The sequence below is a fragment of the Serinus canaria genome, chromosome Z (assembly GCF_022539315.1).
Source record: "Serinus canaria isolate serCan28SL12 chromosome Z, serCan2020, whole genome shotgun sequence".
Taxonomy (NCBI): Eukaryota; Metazoa; Chordata; class Aves; order Passeriformes; family Fringillidae; genus Serinus; species Serinus canaria.
Window position 1 is genome coordinate 452,459 of NC_066343.1, and position 23,555 is coordinate 476,013.

General features: G+C 35.0%; 1 protein-coding gene across 1 annotated transcript in view; it reads right to left on the reverse strand.

Moving 5' to 3' along the window:
* TMEM161B (transmembrane protein 161B) overlaps positions 1-23,555 on the reverse strand; it is a 40,566-nt gene that overhangs the window by 11,338 nt on the left and 5,673 nt on the right. Inside the window, exons 2-8 of the mRNA XM_050986523.1 lie at positions 21,422-21,525; positions 16,895-16,971; positions 12,527-12,628; positions 10,674-10,830; positions 5,412-5,563; positions 4,839-4,899; positions 2,976-3,116 (exon numbers count right to left, since the gene is read on the reverse strand). Coding sequence (XP_050842480.1) covers positions 2,976-3,116; positions 4,839-4,899; positions 5,412-5,563; positions 10,674-10,830; positions 12,527-12,628; positions 16,895-16,971; positions 21,422-21,525 — 794 coding nt within the window. The remainder of the gene's footprint in view (positions 1-2,975; positions 3,117-4,838; positions 4,900-5,411; positions 5,564-10,673; positions 10,831-12,526; positions 12,629-16,894; positions 16,972-21,421; positions 21,526-23,555) is intronic.

Genomic DNA, 23,555 nt, shown 5'->3' on the forward strand with positions numbered 1-23,555 from the left:
CTTCCTTATTTTATATGTAAGGCTTACATTTCAATTGAATGACAACATTATATATTGTGAAATTGGATTTTGGCTTTAAAAAGAACGGGAGAAATATTTTCAAAGGTCAGGTTACAAAATTTAATGAAGCATTTTATTTAGAAACCCTGATTAAATTAAACTTGGTACTTATATAAAAGATACTCAGACCAAAAAAAAATACTGTATGAAACTGCGCAACAAAAATAAAAGTAGTACTCTTTAGTAATCTTTGAGGAAAAACCAGCAGAATTTAAAAAGGGGATATAGTTTTTGGAGTTCTCCCTTAATTAATATCATTCCTTATTTTTAAACTTTTAAATTTTCTTCTCTATTTCTAAACCCATTTTCCCGAATCATTTTTCATTACTAAAATTAAATGAGAACAGTTGAAGGGATTGGGTTGTTTCATAAGCACAGTGTTTCCTCACTAACAGATCAGGTTTGTCTCCACCTTCACTACAGTACTTCTACACTATAGAAAAAATGATGTAATCAAAAATTGTTCTAAAGAACACAAGACCTTCTTGATTGCAAACTACCAATCTCCCTAAAGCCACTAAAATGTCTGCATGTTACAGAAGCTGTCATCACAAATAAATTTAAATCTTTGGTTTCAGATGAAGAAATAAGCTCTGCTAGCTAATAAGTGGTGCATGGGAATGCAACAGCACCACGGATCAGTCCAAAACATTTAATTAGATGGTGAAAGCCTTTAACCTGAGCTCTACTTATTTAGGAGATCCTACTGAGTTAATGGACTGGAGTGATGGACTGCAATGTGCCAAAGGGTGGTGAGAATCTCTGTATTTTTTGTTCTTTTGTTTTGTTTTTGTTTAATGGAACAGGCAGGAAGGCCAAAATACTCTTGATGCAGACTTGGCAAAGGAGGAAATGTGTATGAAAACTGTACAACTTTGTTAAGAAGACTCCAAATATATGCAAGGAAGGATAATACTGCCAAAGGAAAAAAAAAATCAGACCAGTTCTCAAAACCAAGAGGGACACCAGATGATTTTTATTCTGCTTACCCAATGAACTTACTCCCTACACTCATAAAAGAATCACAATAATAATTTTGAACATATTAGTGACATGGTACTTGATCATTAACCTTTAAGTTTTCGGGCTTTTTTTGGTAAGTGCTCCCTGAAAGCTAAGTGTTCCATTCCATTAAGAAATAGATTTTGTGTTAGGTATTTTTGAGTTGTATAGTTTTGGTTCTTTTGTTGGGTTTTAAGAGAGATTTGTGCCTTTTTGGGGCAGCTTAAGGAATGTGGGGGCTTTTAGTTTGATTACGGTTTTTTCTTTGGTTTTAGTTGTTTTTGTATTTTATTTAGTTGGTGGCATTTTTCTTTGCAGTTGTTTTGACTGGGGTTTTTTAAGTAGAGTATGTATTTGACTGCAAAGATAGACATTGTTTTAGTACCTAGTTTAGAGAGCTTTCTATCAGTGACAAGTCACTCTCATTTACAACCCCTCTTTTAATCACTGTCAAACAAGTGTAGTCAATAAGATTAAGAAAAATGCATCGGCAAGGACAAATTATGTTCTTCAAGTTTATTAGAACCTATCACTTGACAAATATTCTTTATAATGGCTTTACCTAATTATATGGATACCTTATGATGTTTTAATCCATTTAATGTAATTTTCATGTCATTCCAGTTGAATAGTCAAAGTATTAGTAGACTTTCAAAAATAACTTGGTGGTGTTGAACAAAGTTATCTTCAACAACCAGTTCCAATATCATCTAAAGAAACTAGAGAAGTTTTAATTTTAAAATAATAAAATAATTTTAAACTATTTATTAATTAAATAAAATTATTTTAAATTATTTTTAAATTAATAACCACACTTCAGTGGATATTAATTGCCCTTTAGTTCTTAATTAATGGATTTTTGTTTCAGAGAGTTTATTTTTCTGCCTAGGATGTTATGTCCATTGATCAAGGAATATGCTGGAATATTTGGAGAAAAGACACAAAGAATTTTAAAATATTGAGAACTATAGCAATTAAGAACTAAGTAGCTTATCTGTCTGGAAAGAACAGATTAGGAAGTGACTCAGTCACAGTCTGCAAAGAGACAGAAATGTAACAGCAGATAAAACAATCCAGTAGCTGGCTGCTACATAGACAACTACACTGAGTGCGAGTGAACTTGCTTATAAATTGACCAAGACTGATGGACTCACTTCAAACAGATTAATTTTTAAGCTGAGCATTCCTGAAGGGGAAGAAAAAAAATGCAATTTGAACAAAAATTATTTTCCTACTGGAAAACTTACTGGTTCTCAGGAAATTTACCAGACTGAAATTTACTACATTGCCCTATGCTGCAGAATCTGTCATTATCATATATTAAACATGAACAATCAAGATCTCTGAAAGCCACTTGGAGTTTCACCCTCTCAACCAGAGAATGCTCAGGAGAAATAGTTCAATTGGACAGGACATTTTAGTACCAAATGGTAGGGTGGCTGAAAATGAAAATACTCCTTTAAATTGGTATTAACATATGACCCTAATGAAATATTCTGGGTCATTTTTGCATTTTATCCTATGCTAAATTTATTAAAGGAATAATGCCCAGCTGTAAGAGCGGTGAAAAAAACCAGTCTGTGGTCATATTTGTACTTCCTGAATGTTATCTTAACTTCTGGAAAGACATGATGAGGGAAAGAAAGCTGGACACAGAGACATTGATGGTGGAGCTCTTGTAGGAGGAAAGGAAAGCTCCTTTAATTGGGACCCTTAATTAAAAGGCAAAGAATGTAAGACTGGCAGAGCACAGGTTGAGCAGAAAGTGGCAGGTGGCAAATCTGCTCAAGATAGAAAAAGCAGGCAGCAACAGAAGTCTTAAGTCAGTACCTTCTTGTTGCTTAGTTTATTTTTAGACATAAAAGATTTAAGACTGAGTAGCATATACCTATTTGCATATATTTTTCTCTTACTGTGTTATTTTTTCTGTTGCTAAATTCAGAGCATCCAGATGCATTTGAGCCAGTCGCAAGCCAGGGAATGTCAAAAAAGCACCAATAAGTGAACACAGAACAGCCAGGAACAATTTGAAGGTTAGTTTAGACACAGGACCCCTAAAAGAAAAGAAAGGAAGTAAGCCTTTTCTTGGGGAGGAAGTTGGGGGAACGGGAAGTATCAGAGACTACTTTCAACCCAACAGTATCTGACATTAAATGAAAAAAGCCAACAGTATTCTAAAGGCTTCCTCCAAAATACTAGCATTATTAAAAACCAATCAAAAATTAAAATTTTAAAAAATACTTTCAGACTCAAACCAAGTAATTTATTTATTTCATAGGAAAACAGAAAATCTAATTTATTGACTGTGAGATGTTAATTTGTTAGCAGAGAAGAAAAAAAAGAATAATTTTATATTGTAATTAGCAACAAATTATATAACAGAAAAAGCTAAAATAGAATGAATTTAATGATTGTGTTTTTAAGAGGAACAGGTGTCTCAGAAGTTTAACTCCTTGAATACAAAATGGATCCTTTCTTCTACCATTATCCATTAAAAAATCTTTATCAAACTGTTATTACTGCAGCTTTTCACAGAAATGTACACGTGGTCATTAAGATGTCTCTTCCAAGTGATTAGAATTGTACATAAGAAAAGCTACAGGAAAAGTATCCAGGATCAAAGAAATCACAGAATTAATCACATAATTAACAAATACAGGTTTACACAAAGAAAAAAGAGAACAAAACAAAATTCTTAAACAAACAACAAAGCCATCATAGTTACAGTGAAATGTAACTAACAGATCAAAGAGGAGCAAAACCAAATCTAGTGATTCAAATGAGTTTCAGATTCTTTCTTAATCTTTGTCACCTAAACTATCAAAAGACACCATAAATAACTCTGGTGCAGCTAAAAAAAGGCAAAGCACTGCAACAGTTTATAACTAATCAAACACTTAACATGAAAATTAATACAGAAGGTAGAGACTTTGCAATAGCTTAGGATAGTTTGGCAGATTAAAGAACGGCTAAGAAACGCATGGGATTCAGTTAATGGTTTCCCATGAGTTTATTCATAAAATACACTAATCTAGTTTGAGGAAACTTCTATTCCTCAAAAATAAAGATTTGCCATGACTTCTGCACAATACTTAAGACCTACCAAGCAAGAAATTCAATGTGCTCCCAGTGATGAAATGGTCCCTAAATTTTAGCACACATGTATAAGGAACTGTAACAGAAATCCATTTTGCAATATACAAAGCTTGTCTACAACAGTGTTTGTGTATTTATGTAACATCACGAGCTATGGCATGTCCTTTAACAGTCTATATGAGGTTTGGATGTCCTGTAGCAAGCAGATGTTTTTGCATGATAGGAACACAGCTATAACCTGAAAACATGAATAACACAACTTATTCCCAATGCAAAATTTAGCAAACTCCATCTAGTAGCTTTTGCATGCTCCTCCTCTTACATGCCATAGGAATGCCAAAAAAGAAATACTTCTCTATTTAAACAATCCTTTTTGAAGAGAAATACTGTGAAAAAAGTGTTTACAGTTTTAAACTATATTTTATGAACTACAATCAAAATGTCAGAAATTATCTCCATATTAAAATGAAAAAATTTAATGCAACTTCAGTTACTTGTGAGCACCTTCACATCTTTTCATTAATCTCCTTAAACTTTTATAGGGATTATAACCATGTACAAAAGCAAAACACGCATGACAAAGGCTTGCTTAGAAAATCCAAATGGTTCATAAATTCACATATTAACAGACAAGTTATAAATTCACATATAAACAGACAAGTGTATTTCCAGAAACTTACTGGGATTCCAAACCTTGTTTTTCAAGAAACTGCATAGCACTTTCTGAGAAATTCGAGAATCCTGCAGGGACACATATTTCTTTTATTACAGTGCAAATGAAGAATCCCTTTTGTGAAATAAAACACTGGGTAACAAGTAATCTTTTAAACAATTTGTCATGTCTAGCAGAGCTCTTTCCCGTGCTAGTTAGTTGGCCACAATACAGTAAAGCTTGATTAACAACATTTGTAATATTTGGACACTTTGGGAAGATGAAAAAAGGTAACTTTTTAAATTCTTTTCCAATAAAAGAGCTACACTTTACTATGAAAGTCAAAAAGAGCTAAATCTCTAACTAGACGGCAAATACAATTAACAAAACAAACAACCTAGGCAAAAATTAGACTATTTAAGAGAATGGCAGGAAATGTACAGGATAATATTTAGAATCCTCATTTCAAAGCAAATTTTCTTAGAAGCATATAACTTATACCATTCATTTTAACACAGCTTTTCTCAAAAACTCTGGAAATAATTTTTTTTCAGATCATGCAATCACTACAGCTGTTTCAAACACTAAAGAAAGGAGTTACCTGATTCCAATCCAAACTCTAGATAATTTTCTGTCACAATGAGTATTGCCATGGCTTTCACAAAGAAGAAAAAACCAAAGGTGACACAGACTGATCTTTCACCTCCATCTTCAACTTTGAAATAGTGGGTAGTCAATGAAAACAGTACCTTACTACGTAATAAAAAGGTCAAGGAAAAATAAGTTTGTAAAATAACTATAACTAAGAATTACAGTCTTTTATTCTGTTCGTCTACAGGGTTGTTCTATGACGTGCATTTATTCCTTTTGAATGTAGTATGTGTTCAGCCAATTTCAGGTTAAATACAGAACACATTAAAACATAATAACCACATAAAGCATAGCCAGGAATACTCTGGAGTAGAGTTTTGATCTAGGCTTACTTATAGTAAGAAAGAAGACACATGCAAAGATGAACTTATATTTCTCTCCTTTGAGATAGAATAATTTTGTTTGGAAAATACTTTTAAGATCAAGTCCAACCATCAACCTAACACCAACAAGTTCACCGCTAAGCCATTTCCTCAAGCACTTCAACTATGCACACATTTGAGACTTTAAGCTCAAAGAGAGTTAAGACAACAGCACACTGAGTCCTATCTATGAAAGAAAAATCTATCCCACGTTCACCTTGGAAAAACAGTCAGTCTTAAAACCCCTCTATGATTTTGTATGATATATCAAATCCTTTTATCTAGCCCCACTGCCACAAAGACAAACACTTAAGATATCACCTGCTATCAGGGTGTTTTAAAAATATTTTTTAAGTATTCTTTTTTTACACATTTTTAAATCAGTTTTCTAAAGTGTAACAGATTAGGATAAACTTCTCATGATACACTGTCAACTCTTATTACTATGAACTGCAGCTCATTATAATTTAAATGGTAAGCAATATCCAGTCCAGATTTAAATAAAGCATTTGGACATAATTCCAGGCATTATGTGATTTCAAAAAAATACAGACAAAGAGAAAAAAAATATTTTAAGTGTAATCTGTACCACTTTTTTCCTCCAGTGTGCAATAATGCAGTTGTATTTGCCTATTTCTAATACTGAAAGAATATTAATATGTAGAGTACATATATTATATATTCAGTAAAACATTTGAACAGTCATCAATCTCTCAAGAAACTATGATTCAACAGGCAGCACACACTTAACATAAACAGCGCTGAATTTCAGGTATATGCAGAGAGATTCTAATATGCAAAATGTGGTCTAAGGACAGCATCTAGTAATTTTAATATCATATAATAATCACCTTCAGACCCCTCTATATTTTACAGAAAGAACTGATACATCAAAAGGAAGATTTAAAAAGAAGTACACAATAGATCATATAGACTGTGTTCTGGACTTTGTTTCTCTAATAACACATGGTTAAACCAAGGCTCTTTTTACATCTTGGGACATAAATCACAAATTGAAAACACCCTGAAGTTATACAAAGAACTTAGTAAGTTTGTGACCAACAAACCTAACATAATCTATCATCAGATTTATGACCCCCTAGATACTTCATGACTTCCAGTATGGATTGTACCTGAAGGATTTTGAAAATTCAAGGAGGAAAAGAAAGCATACTAAAATTATAGTGCAGATTCAGAACTCAATAAATAGATCCATCATTATGCAAACTACACATGACTGAACCCTCTGTTAGTTAAATAATCACCACTGCTTCTATTTTAGGGTTGGTGAAGATTGAAGCATTATGGCTTGCTTCATCACTTCCTTCCACTGCAAGACCTAATATTCAGGATCTACTGAAAGAATAATTTAGGAGTATTTAGTGCTAAGTTAATAGAATGCCTGCACCAGTTCCCCCTTTCATTCAGTTTTTTTTTGACCACAAGAGGCATTATAGAATTGTATACTTTGCATATAGTATATAGTTGCAGGCATTGTAGAATTTATGATATATCCTTTTACAAGAATAATTTTGTTTTTTAAACTGCTACGATTATGGAATTCTTGAATTTCAGTTCATATGTTGAAAAAGATCCATCTTCTGCTCCTACTAAAACACATGAAAACTCACAGAAGCAGAGAACATTCTGAATTGGACGGGACCCATAGGATCATCCAACTCCTGGTCCTGCACAGCACCATTCCCAAGAATCACGCCCTGTGCCCAACACCACTCTCCAAATGCTTCTTGAACTCTTGTCAGGCTTGGCGCTGTAAGCACTTCCCCAGGGAGCCTGTTCCAGTGATCAATCACCCTCCATATGAAAACTTTATCCCAATACTCAATCTAAACTTCCCCTGACTTAACTTCAGGCCATTTACTTGAGTCCTGTCACTGAGCACCACAGAGAAGAGATGAGCATCTGCCCCTCCTATTCCCTCACAAGGAAACTGTAGACTGCAAAGAGATCTCCCCCCTCAGTCTCCTCTTCTCCAGGTGGAACAGGCAAAATGACCTCAGCCACTCCTCATACAGCTTCTTCTCCTTCATCATCCTTGTGGCTTATTCAGACACTCTCTAATAGCTGAATGTCTTTCTTAGTGCAGGACAATACCCTCCCTTGCCTGGCTGGCCATGCTGGGCCAGTTTGCACTCCTGGCTGCCAGGGCACTGCTGACTCACACTCAACTTTCTGTCAACCAGCAGCACCAGGTCCTTTTCCATGGCACTACTTTATAGACTGCTGTTCCCTTGTCTGCCCATACAACCAGAGTCGCCCCATCCCAGTTGCAGAATCTAGCACTTTCCCTAGATGAACTTAGAATGGTTGGCAATTGCCCATATCTCTTTGGGTTTGAATTTGTCGAGGTTGCTCTGCAGGGCCACCCTGCCTTCAAGGGAGTAAACAGCTCCTCACAGTTTTCTATCATCTGCAAACCTGCTTTGTATCCTCAGTACAACTTCGCACTTCTTAAGACACTGGAATGAAACAGAAGAAACAGAACACAAAATTGCTCTATATTTAACTTTGACATATCATGTTGACTGCTTTCTGTCAAAAAAATGGAGGCAACCAAATTCTTCTGAATCTTCCATTATCACAGAATCATTTCTGGTCTTGACTATTGAGTCAGTGAGCAGTGAGTAAGCTTTAGGTATTTTCTGCATCCCAAAAGCTTGATGTCACCACACAGGAATGAATCTCTTCTGAAATCTCATCTAACTAGGTTCCAGTGACCACAGGAATTGTTACCAACACCCTCTGCATTGTACCTCTTTCACCCAAAAAGCCCTGAATAAGTTATGTTACATATTTATGGAGATGTTAAGGCTAATATAAGGTTTAGACTCTGCTTTCTGGTACTGCATCCTTCTACACTGCCACTAACTCATACAGGTACTAAACACAGATTAACAGCTATTCGCACATTCACACTACTGAAATAAAAATCTTGCAGTGACAGGCAACTTAAACATTTTTGAATATGTGGTCATCTGAACTGGTGATTAAATGAAAGCAATGATAGAACAGTGTACAAAGCCTTGATAAGAAAGTGTTACTGCAGTGGATTTTCCTACAATATATAATTCACAATCCTGTTTCACCTAGAATTGCAATTACTATAGTGTTGTTTAAATTTATTATTCCTGACATACAAGAGATGAAGGAAACAAGGCATTGTTACCAATAAATCTAAGAGTACATTGTGGCTTTTGTATCAGAAGCTTTTTTTTTCCATTAGGTCTATTAAAGTTCCCCTCATCCTTAAAAATTGGAGTGAAAGGTGTTGGCTATCACTTCTGATTTTTGAAACAATAGCCACCTCTTTCTCCTTCCTTCTGCAAAAACTAAACTAAAATTCTCAACCTCACACCAATAAAATAAAACAAAAAATGTGCAGTAACAATTATATATTACCTATAGTATAGCTATAATACAATTAAAAGGTGCCCAAGAGCCAGACATTGATTTTCCTCTCAAAGTAGACGAGAAAAACCACCTTTTGGACTGTGGATCTGTTCACTTACATGTCTAAGGGGAGATACCTAATCTTGACGCATGCTACTGACATTCTTTTTTCCAAATGTGAGTTGACTTTCTCTTCTAGCGAGTTTTTATACGTTACAAGGAAAAAATTCTGGAGAAAGTCTATGATTTACATTTCATTCTACTAAGAAAAGAACCTCTGTCCATACTATAAAGGCAGCATACATTTTAATAATTATCAAGGACAGGCAAGCATGAAGCATATTGAGAACTCTTAGCCAAATGTAACCAAACATTAGAGTTCAAGGTTTTATATAACACCACCAGCTACTGCTGATATTACAAGCCAACTGAAAAAAACACAACACATTAAGAATCTTTAAAGCTAGCATTTATATAGATGAAACAATTTTGAATATTCAAGAGGTTTAGCAATTATAACTTAGCTTTTTATCTGTTCTCAGCAGCAGAAGGAGCAGATGAGCTGTAGCAATTCACTTTCCAGTTCACCTTTCTTAAATCTGCTCTCTTAAAAACCCTTATTCCATTCCCCTGCTTTATCTCTGATCATATCTTTGACCTGCAACTTTCCTCCCTAGACCATGTGTCTGGATTCATATGTGGTACACAGTTACTTACCATACAAGCATCTATGTCTGATACTGCTTTTTCCAGTAAAAAAAATTAAAAAATAAACTGCCTGCACCATAACAAAACACAAACATTTTATGGTTTGATAATGCCTGTTTCCTAAATACTCAACTTCTGTTTGCCTCAGTTTCAGAGGTGAGTTTAGCTTTCCACAGAGCTCAGTTTCTACAATTGTTTATATACCTTTTTTTCTATAAGAATACCTTGAATGTATTTTAAAATTATGAATTCACACATGTATTCTTGCAGTAAACTAGTATACACATCACTGTGCTATTTTGATCCAGAAGCATCAGATTAAACATATTTTTAAAAAAGCACACTAAATTTCCAAACTTCTTCAAAAGCTGTACTTTCTGTACACCTAACTATTTCTGATTGCCAAACTGAACAAAATCAAGTTAGTTTAGAACTACTACATACTACAGATGAGCACTGACTATATTTGCATACATGTATTCTTCTCCTAAATGGTCTGGTATTAATATAAGCAAGCTAATGGTACCAGCATTTGCATAGAGCTTGGACAGCATATACATTATTCAATGTATAATGCTATAACAATGGCATTAGCTTACAGGACCCTTTTTCGAAATAGCAAATAGTTTTGTGTCCCACCCATCAGTGGCATGGAGATTTATACGAACTGCAGAATGATGTAAACTATTTGGAACAGGTAGAGGGGGATTCAACAAAATAGAAAAGGATACACTGCAAAACCCAAGACAAGCAGACACCACACTATGCTGATATTCATTTCTTGTGAGGGCTTCATAATGCTATAATAGGCTTCTGTCACCACATACACAACTGTAGCTGCAACAGTGAAATCCACCAACCACTGATATTCCGGAAAGTAATGCAGTGCTGAAAAATATAAGTTTGTGAATGTTAAAGCTATGTTTTAATGCACTTACTGATGTATATAGAATGGAGCAGCAATTAAAAGAGGTTTTCAATTGTGTATTAAGTGTATTAAAGTGAATTTTAGGAAGACCAAAATCAACCAAGTGAAATGCAACAATGAAAAAGCTACTCAACAATGTGAACTTCATTCTTTACTTCTGTCATCCAATACTTAGTAACTACTCAAATTTATAATGCTATGAAGTTTTACTACTTTATCACCTCAGCTTTTATACATTAACATCCTAAATCCAAAAAGCATACTAAATTTAGATTTCGCAACACAGAAAGTAAACAGTTTTCTAGTTGAGTCTGACTGCAATTCCAGATAAGAAGGTTTGTTTTGACCCTTTGTTAAAGACTGAAATCTCACTGGCTATCATTTATTATAGTACAAATAAATAGTTCTTTTTATTTTACAAACCCCACCATCTAAGATAACCTGATGGTTTGCTCATCGAGATTTTGTTAATACATCCTATAAAGCAATAATCGTTGTGTTAACTTCACTGTAAAAATTCTGGGGATAATACTGTGCTGCATACAGGCTAGATGTTATGGAGAGAGTTCCCATAGGTGTTGGAAACTCCGAAGAACCATTTGTGACAACACAAATTGTCTTCCCCAAACACCTTCCCTACATGTACACAATTTGAAAGTGTGAAAACATTACTGAATGTTTGACTTAACTAGAAGCTATATGTTGCCAAAGATATGAAACTGGGCAAACTCAAGTATTTCCAAGTCCTACACTTACTTTGAAATCACAATCTAGTTACATTTACAAATAAATTGTATATATTATTTTTCAAACACAGTCAAACCCTATCTTGTATCACTCAGGTTGACAATTACATGACATAATTTCAGGAAAGTAACACTAATTGAAACTTGTGAATGTTTTGTTTATTTACTTCAAAAACTTGTGTTACACAAATGCTGTCTCCTACAATTTAAGCTGTGAAGTCTCCTGCGTAGGAATATATATCCTTTCTTTCTATATTTATCCAGAGTACACATAAATATAAAAATGTAGGTAGAAAGAAAATATGTATCAAATACATACTCATATATGACCTTTCTGTACAGAATGACTGATTATGATTTTATAATCAAAATTGCCATCTAAAAAACAATAGTCATACTTTCTGCTTCCTTTCAAAACCTTCCAAAACACTTAGTGCTGCATATTTCTGTACTGTCACTTGCTGTTTTTAAGCATTTTACCTGAATGCTTGAGATGTATGGCTGAAAGAACTTAGGTTCCAATACTTCAGCACATACCCTATGTTAGATGAGCAGAAATATGACTTGACATCTGCCAATTGTTATTTTCTTGTACAAAGCTAAAAACTCTATTTTGAATAGATAATTATGTGATTCTTTCAGTGCTGCCTCATATTGCTATAACTGATAAAATTGTACTTTATTCTGGATTTCATCTACTCATCCTTTTCCACAACACTGCTATTAAATGTCACTCACAGAACAATAAAGGAGACTTAGTCCTACTACCTGCTTTCTCATTTATGACCAGTTTTGCATTCTATTCATCCACATTCTACAAAAAGACATTTCAGCACTAATTACAAATGAATGCTTGATAGAAATAATCAGGATATATTGGAAATAATATATTATTGTTGCATACTCTTACCAATAGTGTCCCTTTCTGTTACAGATTTTGTTTCCAGATGAAGATCAATATCTTTTGGAATGGTTAAGGGTTTGTTTTCAATATGACCATTATATTTTCTGTAAAATAAATAAATAAATAGATAGTACAAGCATGGGTATGACAAAATAATTTTTTTGAATACAGAATGACATTTCAAATTTTAGAAAAATTCACAATGCTTTTTTTTTCCCAAACACAAGTATTTTTATGTCTGTAACTAAAAGTAGCACTTTAAGCTCAAATCTTGGAAAACAACCAGGAATGTCAATGGCTCCCAGCTATAACTTGACAGACTATGACATACTACTGTGGTATGGATTTAAATGGCTTCCAGATGCTTCAATCTGAGCATGTATTGGATCAAGATCCAGGGACAGTATTTATTTCAGCCCACTGATTTCATCTTTTCAGAGCTACAGGGTGCTACCAAGGTCAAAAAAAAAGAAAAAAAATCTTGCATTAGTCCTTCTTGTCATAACAAGCAGGTACATCACATGAGCTGAACTAACCTAGATCCTTGAAAAGTCCAACCTACTAGCCATGAAGCAAAGGCAATTTAAGGTATCTTTCTAATCTTAAAGATTTGTATTTAGACCAAAAGGTGCTTTTCATCTGGAGTTCTCAAACTATACCAATATAATGTTTCACTTCCCTGAAATTAAGTCATACTAGAAGACTTCAAATTAAAAAACCCAGCACACTCTTAAAAGAAGATGAACAAAGTTAAAGAATTTGGTCTGGCAGACCAGCATTACTAACAAATGTAAAATTTCCTTCTCAAACTATTTAAAAAGAAAATCATTAAAGAAGATCAGAAGATGCTTTGTTACATAAAAAAATCATACCTAAAACTTAACACCTCTAAAAGGCTAGAAGAAAACAATAAACTGCCACATTTTAGAATATCAGCTCTGAAATTAGAAAAGGAGAGGTGAATTTTCCATAGGAAAACAAATTATTAAGATATTAAGCATTAAAAAGAAATCAAATCAATCATGAACTTAGTTTTTAGGAATGCTTTCATCTCAGCTCATATGTGAGAGGAAAATACAAGCAGAAAATATTAATAAATTTTTTCAGGTTATATTAATGCTTAGCATAACCTGAAGAACAAGAATTCTAATGGACAAACTAATAAATAGGAATCTAAAGCATCACACAAAAAATTCTGTAGATTCAGTTGAATCTACAGAAGTCCCAAACACTGCCCAAGGACTACCTGCAAGCTCCTGTGTACTTCCATGCCTGCAGTTGTACTCCTGATTATTTTCCTACTGCCTGTATACAGGAGTACTATCATATTGAGTGAGATGAGCATTTTTACCACTGAAGACATTTCAGATCAACAAAACTTGGTGTTCCTACACTTCAATTATTCCAGGGCCCCTCAATCCAAGAGGCACAGACAGAATATACCTAGGACCAATGAGTGCTTTAGTTCAATGTAATTCACAGTAGCTATGGACCTTTTCATCAGCCTAACAATTTCGTACAATACAAACTATTCAGAAGCAGAAAACCTGCCTAATATTCTTGTGCTCCTAAAGCCTACAGTGAAGGGTAATATGCACTGAATAAAATTAACTAAAATTTCACACTACAGCTGTTTCTCAAGCAAATGTTCAAGCAAGCTCCTTGTATCTCCTTTAATAATTTCTTTTTAAATTAGATCAGGCTGAGGGTGTATCTAAGGAGCAGGTATTACACTTTGCAAGACTATGGTCTTGACAAAGCAGATTCTTTATCTCGCAAAGTATTCTTTATTATGGGGAGTATCAAACAGATGCATCTTTATTTCTCCCACACTCCTTGTTTCACATCTCCCTGTTGAGATGACTCAGAAGATGTACATTCTATTTTGTGCAACCTAAATCAGTAAATCCAAACCAACTGGACAGGAACAATTCCCACTTAACTATGGTTCTTCATGAACCAGAGTCACTTCTTTCACAGACACAGAAGTACACACATTCATTAAAAAATAATTTATTATTCATTCAGCTGTTAAACAAGCAAAGCAAACATCATTTAAGCCTCCATATTACTGCTTAAGTTTCTCTGAAGTTTTATATTCCCCTTTGATTAAAATTCACCCTGGTATAGCCACCTACTATTACTATTGCAAAAGACTGGCAAGGCTGAGGAAAGGCAATAAGAACAAAGGCATAATAATTATGTGGCAGTGCAATTGTGTTTTTCAGTTTAAGGCTCCTACGGGTGGATTTAACTTATAATTACATAAAGTTATGTCACATATGAATAAATGCCACTGGTTACATAGACAATTATAAATTATGCTCTTATTCACAATTATTTTGCCTCATTTTTGTCACAGAAAACCGTTAAGATAAAAAGAGATTCTTAATTTTAAGGAATGTTGCAAAAAAAGAGAAAAAATTACTACTTTACAAGGAAAAACTTAACCCAGAGAATGGCAGTGAATGATGCTGCATCCAGGTGGCAGCTGGTCACTAATAGTGTTCCATAAGGCTCAGTACTGGGCCCCATCCTGCTCAAGACCTTTACAGATCATCTGGACAAGGCGATGGAGGGCACCCTAAGTAAATTTCCAAACACTAAGGTGGACAGGAATGTTGATCTCCTGAATGGCAGGAGGCAGGGATCTGGACAGGCTGGATTGATGGGCTGACACCAAAGTACTGGGTCCTACACCTGGGTCACAACAACCGTATGCAGTGCTACAGGATGGGGCAGCGTCACTGAGAACTGCCCAGCAGAAAAGGATCTGGGGCTGCTGGTTAACGCAACTGAACATAAGCCAGCATGGGCCTAGAAGGCCAAGAAGACCAGGGCAGTGACTGTATTCTGTAGTCAGCACTGCTGAGGTCATACCTGGAATCCTGCTTTCGGTTTTGGGTCGTTCACAACCAGGAAGACATTGAGATGCTCAAGCAAGTCCAGGGACATGGAACTGGGGAAGGGTCTGGAGTACACGTTAGATAAGGAGATGCTAAAGGACATGGGGGCTCTCAGCCTGGAGAAAAGGAGGCTCACATGGAACCTTCTTGTTCTCTACAACTGCCTGAGGGAAGGCAATAGTTATGCAGAAAATGGTCTTTTCTCAAGGTTAACTAGTAACAGGATAAGAGGACTTAGCTTCAATCTGTGCCAGGGGAGGTTCAGGATGGACCTCAAGAGAAATTTTGTTGCGGAATTGGAATGGGTTGCTTAGGCATTATTTGGTGAAGTCATCATTACTAGAGGTTTTCAACAAATGACTGGCCCTCAGGGCTGCAACTGACATGTGATCAAAGGTTGATCTCAGAGGTCTTTTCCAAATGAAGTAAATACAATTGCTAACCATGCTGCTTAAGAGCTAGGAAACCGGAAGAAAATTAAATTACAATTAACAGATTATATAAGCAGTGCAGAGATTCATTCAGATCTTAAGATTTATAAGAGGGTTCATACTGGGATAGAAGAAACAGAGCTAGAAAAAACCTCCTGTGTTGCCAAAAAGAAAACCACAGTGGATTGTTTGGTTCTAAACAAAGTCAATTTAGACATATTTCATCAACATGGACAGCTCCACCATCTCAAGATGTCTCAGTTCTTGATGCAGATGTACTTCTGGTATGGCTGTTCAGAACTTCACGTCTGAATAACAGAAATCTATTTTCAGCTTAAGCTGACAGGCAGCTATCCATCCCCTCAGTTGTCTTTTGATAGTTTCAGGAATCCCAGCTCTTTTAGCCCCCTTGAGTAAGACAGACTTTGTTTCCTGGATGATCCTAGCAGCCTTCTTCAACTGTTCACATACAAAATTAATTTTTCTTGAACAGTAGTGATCAGAACTGTATACAGTAATCCAGATAAAGTTCTATGTTGGTGTCTTGTCCAAGAGGACTATTATTTCCCTCTCTCTTCACTAGAAACATTTAATGTAATATATCCTAGGAGCCCATTTACCTTTTTCACAGCTGTGTTAAGAGTGGTGGCTTACAGTAACCCTATGTTTAACTAATATACTCGAATCTTTCTTCTCTCACTTCAAGATGAAAAGCTACAATCCTAAGATTTGTTTCCACGGTTTTTATCTAAATGCATACATTCACTAAAAAACCTTGCCATCAAATTAGCATTTCACAGAGTGTTTTGTGGATGGAAATTAACCAGTTCTACACAATTTGGGAATGTCCAACTCTGATAAACTGAAAAAACATGTTTTGATAAAAAATTGTGACAATTAATGAAACCAGGGCAGACATATGCAGTTTTTAACTCACTAAGACAAAAGTAGGCTGGTAAAGTTACTAGATGAACCATGTCATGCTGAACAAAACCCAAAAGGTGGAGGAAGACAAGCTTAAAAAGAGTATTTACCTATCTTTTTACTTCTCCCTCTTTGCTTCCCTGCAAGAATTCGCAGTTCTTCTTCAGTGGGATGCTGATACCACCGTAAGCTAAAGAAAAAGAAAATCTCAAGTAAAACAATACCATTATTAGCAATTTAGAGCATGGCTTTCAAAATTCTGTATAACAGAGATTATACACTTACTAAGACACTTGTAATTTGTCACTCCTAAGCAAGACACCTTTGTGTGCCAGTACCAACACTGCCCGAACTGAATAACAGCTAGAGTTCAGTTCTCTACAGCAAATAAAGCATTCAGACATAATTAGAAAGCTTTGCCACTTTGTCATTTACATGAAAGCCCTTCAGTTCTCTAAACACCAACTTTTAAAGATATCATAAAATACAGCAAACACAGTCATATAAGTGGGAAAGTTCACTAGAATAATTATACCTCTACAATTACTCATTAGAACCATATTCTAAACAACTTAATTAAGTATATTATATCCTCACCAAACCCAGTAATTTCCCAGAATCTGAAATATCTATCATCTAATAAACATTACCAATGTTTTCTCTTAAGCAGAGCAAATCCTAACATCAACATCCCTTTCCTTAAACACCTTCTCAGTGATATCTTCAACTTCTACTAGAAAAAGTGCTTTTTAAAAAAACAACTAATTTATGCATAGTTGACCTACAAGTGTTTTCACTTTCACAGATCAATGCACCATTCTTTGCTCATTCATTTAAAAGACAAGAAATGACATGGAAATTTTGAAGAGGACAGACAGAGATGGTTAAGTGTCTAAGATGGTATATTTTACCTAAATTTCTAAGTATGGCAAAAACCTTAGTAGCTGAAACAAGCCTTTTCCACATTCTGTCCAGATGTGGGAAGTCACTATGATCTCCACATGTCACTATGATCTCCACTCTGAAATGCTGCGGTAAAGGAGACCAAGTATTAACAAGGACAGACATGAGAAATGTGTGTGGAAGTAGAAGGCCACTGATTGTCACCAATGGTGATATGGGTCAACACATGATAAAGGAATCCACAACCACCAGCTCACATAAGATCACCAGCTCACAGCTTCACCAAGCAGGATCATTCAAATCTATATTGGTGAATTAGAGATGATGTCCGATCCAATTTCAAAAGGTTAGCAAAGGCAAATTTGGAAGGCACCAAAACTCAAACAATCTCAAGCCATTTAATAAGACTTGATTCCCAGCTCTGTTTTAGAAAGGCTTCCTTCATCTTGGGAACTTTTCAAGAGAAAAGAATGCTAGTACCAGCCAACAGAACATCAAACCATTGCACACTGCATATTTCCATTGAAGGAATTCACTGCCAGTTCCAAAACTGAAAACAGCAAATAGTTCAAATTTTGCATGAACACAGTTTTGGATGGGGAAAAAAATGAACTGAATTTTGTGTAAGTAAGAGTGAAAGGTATCTCATTAATTTAATTTTAATATGTGTGTACAGTTGAGGGATCTGTGATTTGCAAACTTTACTGCAAAGGAGACTTTAGGACTGACACACAAATAAACCAGAGAAACAAACTTTTCATCCAAGAAGTCAAAATACTCTGGAGATGTTAACTTCTGTCCTTCACATGACCCAAAGCAACTGTGAAAAAGCAGAGATATATTCTCCTGTTTTGTCATTTACCACATCACTCTGATATGTACTTGGGATGTTAATGACGAAAGCCACCTATGTGGTAAAGAAACTTTTCAAAATCTTTCCTGCACAGACAGAGAAATGGTACCTAATGCAGCAGGACAGACAAAATTTTTGTTCTGTGTAGCATGCTAACACAAATCAAACCACAATAATTTGCTCCTAATTATACTACAAAATGACACTGAAGTGATATCTAATTACAACTAATAGGATAAAAAGTTTTGGTATTTTTCAGTTGATAAACCCTACACATCTTGCATTTAAAATCTCAAAACCAAAGACTTGAACAAACATTTTCATAGAGAAAGAGATAATAAAAAGTAGTTTATATTTGTTTTAGCTTACATATGCTTAAAACTGAAATCCCACAACTGATTACTTGGGCTTTGACATATCCAAGTCATTCTGAATAGCAACAGACACATAGACGTGCCCTAGTTAATTTGAATAAAGGTCATTAATGAATCTACAACAAAACATCCATTTTCTCCTGTATCCTGACATGGCCTGAAAACATAGTAGCTGAAATAGCTGAGCAACTTAAAAGCAATGTTTTGGTAGAGAATGTTTTATTTGTTAAAAATGATGCAAGGCCGATCCAGATATTTAGGCCGTCAAATATTTCAATAAATCTATTTAATTGCATTCAAGCTCTGAAAATAGCACTGATTGAAAAAGCTTGCATTTCTTAACAAATTTATGTAAATTGCTCTTCATTGACTCTCTTCAAGAGTCAACGATAGCTATTCATTCCATTAACAAATAACTACCTTAAGTCTGTCAATTTTAACAATTCTTTTAGATTTTGAGAAGTCTTTGTTTCCTTTTAACAAACTTTCCATAAACACAAACAGCCATCTTTAAACAAACTAGTCTCTTAATGTTTCTGTCTTGTCTGATAAGTTTATCCTCCCTCCCATTTAGCAAGGACTATCTACAGACATTACAGATCCATCTTGCCTGCCAATCCTTTGGAAGCAGGATATTCAAACAAAGTCACTTAAAAAACACTGCTGGATATCAAAGATTAGTTGAAGTTTACTAACAAAGGTAAGGAGGAGCAGATGGTAACTTTTCCTTAGCAACTGGACTGCTTTAGGAGTGTGCCTGTACCTGCACACTTATGTGTATAAAACCCCCTATAAAACCCATCCCATCCACACAGGTCTGTCAAATATTGCTGGCAAAAGACAGCACTATGGAGAAATGGGTTAAAGATAAAAGATAGTTTATCAAGTTAACTAAGAAAATAACTGCTTTTCTTTCTACCATTAAAATTCAGATTTTTGTTGCAGTGAGTCTTCTGACTTATTTTTATTTCTAGGATACAGGATTATTTCTGACTCTTTATACAATTCCTGTATTCAGGGAATTATTCAGAGTGCCTAAAATGACAATGCACTAAAATAGTGCATTAAAAGAAACTGAAATGTAACAACAGGATAATAACATGGAAGTCAACAATAAAATTCCCACTGACTTCAGTAAGAGTAGAATTACCCAAGCGCTGAAATCCTGCTAGAAGTATTTATCAATCTGCAGATGCACAAAGATAAATGGAGAAATGGATTTGAAAAATATTTAAACAGCAAACTTCTCCGTATTGCTGCCACGTGCCATGCCTTAAAACAAGGATACAGTAAGTGAAAAGGTCAGAAAAATTAAGAACATGGGCATAATATGGACAAATTATTTTGCAAGAGCAAATATCCTAAATTTTCAAATAAAAGTTTACATAAATCTTAGACATAAAAGGTACAATATGCAATTTGGGTAATTGCTGATAAAAAAGACTCTCACAGTGACACACTTTAAAAATAAATGGTAGGCAGTTTCATATTGATTAGTGTCATGTTCTTTTTAGAGCACAAGAAAGGTGATCGACACCCTGTCAATATGGTTAACAGTGAAACTTCACACAACAATTAAGAGTATGATTCCTGTTTGTGTTATCCACCTGACAATTACTGTTTTATGTTATATCAAACATACATCTAAACAACATTTACAGTCCCTTTTCATTAGCAACTTGATGGGTGATGAAATCTGAAATATTAAAAAGGAACAAGTTGATAATTATGAGATGTAGAGAAAAAAGTCAATGTAAGACTTGTTAATACTCCTATGGAGTACATTATTATTCAAGGATACTCCTTCAGAAAGTAGGCAGTAAAGATCTGATATTCTCAAAATTTTAACAGTTGCAAAAGACAGCACACTATCTGCTAATCATACAAAGTGTTCTTCTTACCAAATGAAAAAACACATTATCTATGATTTCTTTTAATATGTAACAAAGTGATTTTCATTGCTGCTGTTTTTCATTGTTATTATGGATACAGCCACACAGGGAATGCTCCCCTTGCAACTCATTATGTCTGTTTGATCTATTTTTACAAGGAAGTAGTGTACTGAAATTTATATTAATCCTGTCCTTTGATGTATTAAAGAGGAACAGAATTTTTATTAAATACCTAAGCACTCTTCATATGCGAGGCTAATCAGGAGGCAGACTATCAACAACACTGAGACAGCACAGAGGAAAAGAAAATCCTTTTATTCTTCAGTATATTGCATTGAATTTAGCTATTTAATATTAAAGGATGCACCTTGTACCTTTAATGTAAGAGCTGAACAACAATTAACTTTATGACTGATACAATTAATAGCAACAAACAAGTATATTCTTTTACAGCAACACTGTCATTTTACCTTGAGCCCCCAAATCAGGTGTAACAATGTTATGGTAATAAATTTAATAAAAGTCAATTGCTTAAAGAAAAAACCCAAACAAAATCAGTATGTTTTACTTTTACTACCCAGATACATAATTGCATTAACATATTCACATTTCTCTTACCTGCCACTACAGAGAAGCCAACGAGCAAGAGAATAATGAGGTATGATCTTCTGTATGACACTAGCCATTACCATGGTAACCACCAACTGTACACCTATCACACCCTGTAGAGAAGTAAGTTAACAAGTCAGTATGTGCTTTAGAAAAGTGGTGAAGTATCTTTAAAAAAAAATAAAATAGTAACAGTCTGTATAACAGGCATGGTACACTGGGGAGGAATGGGGGGAGTGAGGGGGCAGAATACTAAAGCTGTTAAAAAAAAAAATTCTCTTACAATCACTTACAAACTTCATCAAGGGGAAAAGGCATTCTCAAGTCACCACAGCTAATCTCCCTGAAGAGGTCTAAGATCCTCCCCCTCATAATGCTGGCCTCATTTATGTATGTACAGACAATTTCTCTTTGTTTACCTACATGTGTGGGTTTCTATCTACTCTGATTAGTCGTTTTCAAGGACTCCTCTCCACATCATCCTCATCCTTACTTTACCAGCTCAGTCCACCACCTTTTCCTTGTGATTTGAGAGTCATCACCTCTTTCATCTCTAAATCCTAGTCTAAATACCAGTTTGGCCAGACTACGGCAAAGAGGCACTTGCCCCACTTGGTCGGGTGGATACTGTTCTGCCTTAGCAGTCCTTGCGCCTCAAGAGGGAGTCTCATGGTCACATAAGCCAAATCCCTTCTATCAACACCTGCTATGCAAGGAGCTGATAACCTACAATTCCACATCAATGCTCCCTCTCCCCCTCTCTACCAGCAGTAAAATCTTTCATCCTAAATAATGCACTAAGGAAAGCACATGCACTCTTTTCTTCCTTTAATGCTTTCTCCCTTAGTAAAACACAAATTGTGCAGATACTGCTTTTATTTAAAAACATAGCCACATGAAATGCTTTTGGATATACATTATTATCCGTAATTCAACATGATTGAGGGAGAGAGAGACAGCACAAATTATCCTTTAAGTATTTATAAACGCTTTCAATATGTTACCATGTTTCATAAAAAAAGTGCCATGTGCCAAAAAAAAGAGGTGCTACTTTTTTATACTTTGAAGTAACACCTTTGGAGGGCATCAGATACCAGCAAGTTTCTTTGGTCTCTTCACCTCCTCCCTCCTTGGATTTTCTACTGTTTCTACACTTTGATGCCATCAACTCCTTGAGGTATCTCAAAAAGTAAAATCTCACTTTTGTTTATGTTCTATTTCACCGATATCAGGATCAAGATCTGTATGCATTTGAACACTCAAGCTTTATTAAGGATTATGCACAGTTCTGCACATAGATTATTCAAACCAATTCCACCAGCTCCCTAGCTAAGGAAAGTGCACTCCTAAGGAAAAAGTGTTATCAGCTGCATTCATAATATATATGCTATACTTACATTACTAAATTGCTAAGTATATACTCTTTGGGCACAAAAAAACCAATCTTAAAATCAAATGTTTCTTTTGACCATCTCACACTAAGCCCTATAACCACTTCCACACAAAATAAGCAAGAAATCACTGTTCCTTCATCTAGCCTTTCTACTAGAATTCTCAAAATTCACTCTCTCAGGGTGAACTTATATTAATAGTCCTCTAGAATAACGTATTTATTAGAAGCACAGCCTAATCAGATGCCAGTATGTCTCTTCATTTACTCCTAGAGCTTCTTATCTGTAAGGAAAAGAAATTGCCTTAAGACAAGAGAAGGAAAAAAGACACAAATCGAGGCAGTTATTTTTATATAAGGCAGCAGGTCCACTAGCTGAGCTAAAATACTTACAATTCAAGAGACTACTAAAAGTTTCCCAATAGAAACTAATTTCTTACTCAAATAAAGCCTGCATGTTGTAGCAGAACCCATCAGGAACAATTTCTCTTAGCCACTGAATATCTTCCTGTACCTATACACCTGTTTCCAGCAGATATTTATAGTACTCATTCCCATAAAGTTACTGATGTATTTGATAAAAACAGAAATAACTACAAACCTTTCAGTGTACAAATAAAAACTACTACCTAGCAAGTTTTAAGCCACTCAAGAGAAAAACAAAAAATGACCAAACCTAAACCAATGATATCTCTAAACTTAATTTCGACTTTGTGGAAGAAATATCCTAATACCCTTCTAGTATTTTTCTAC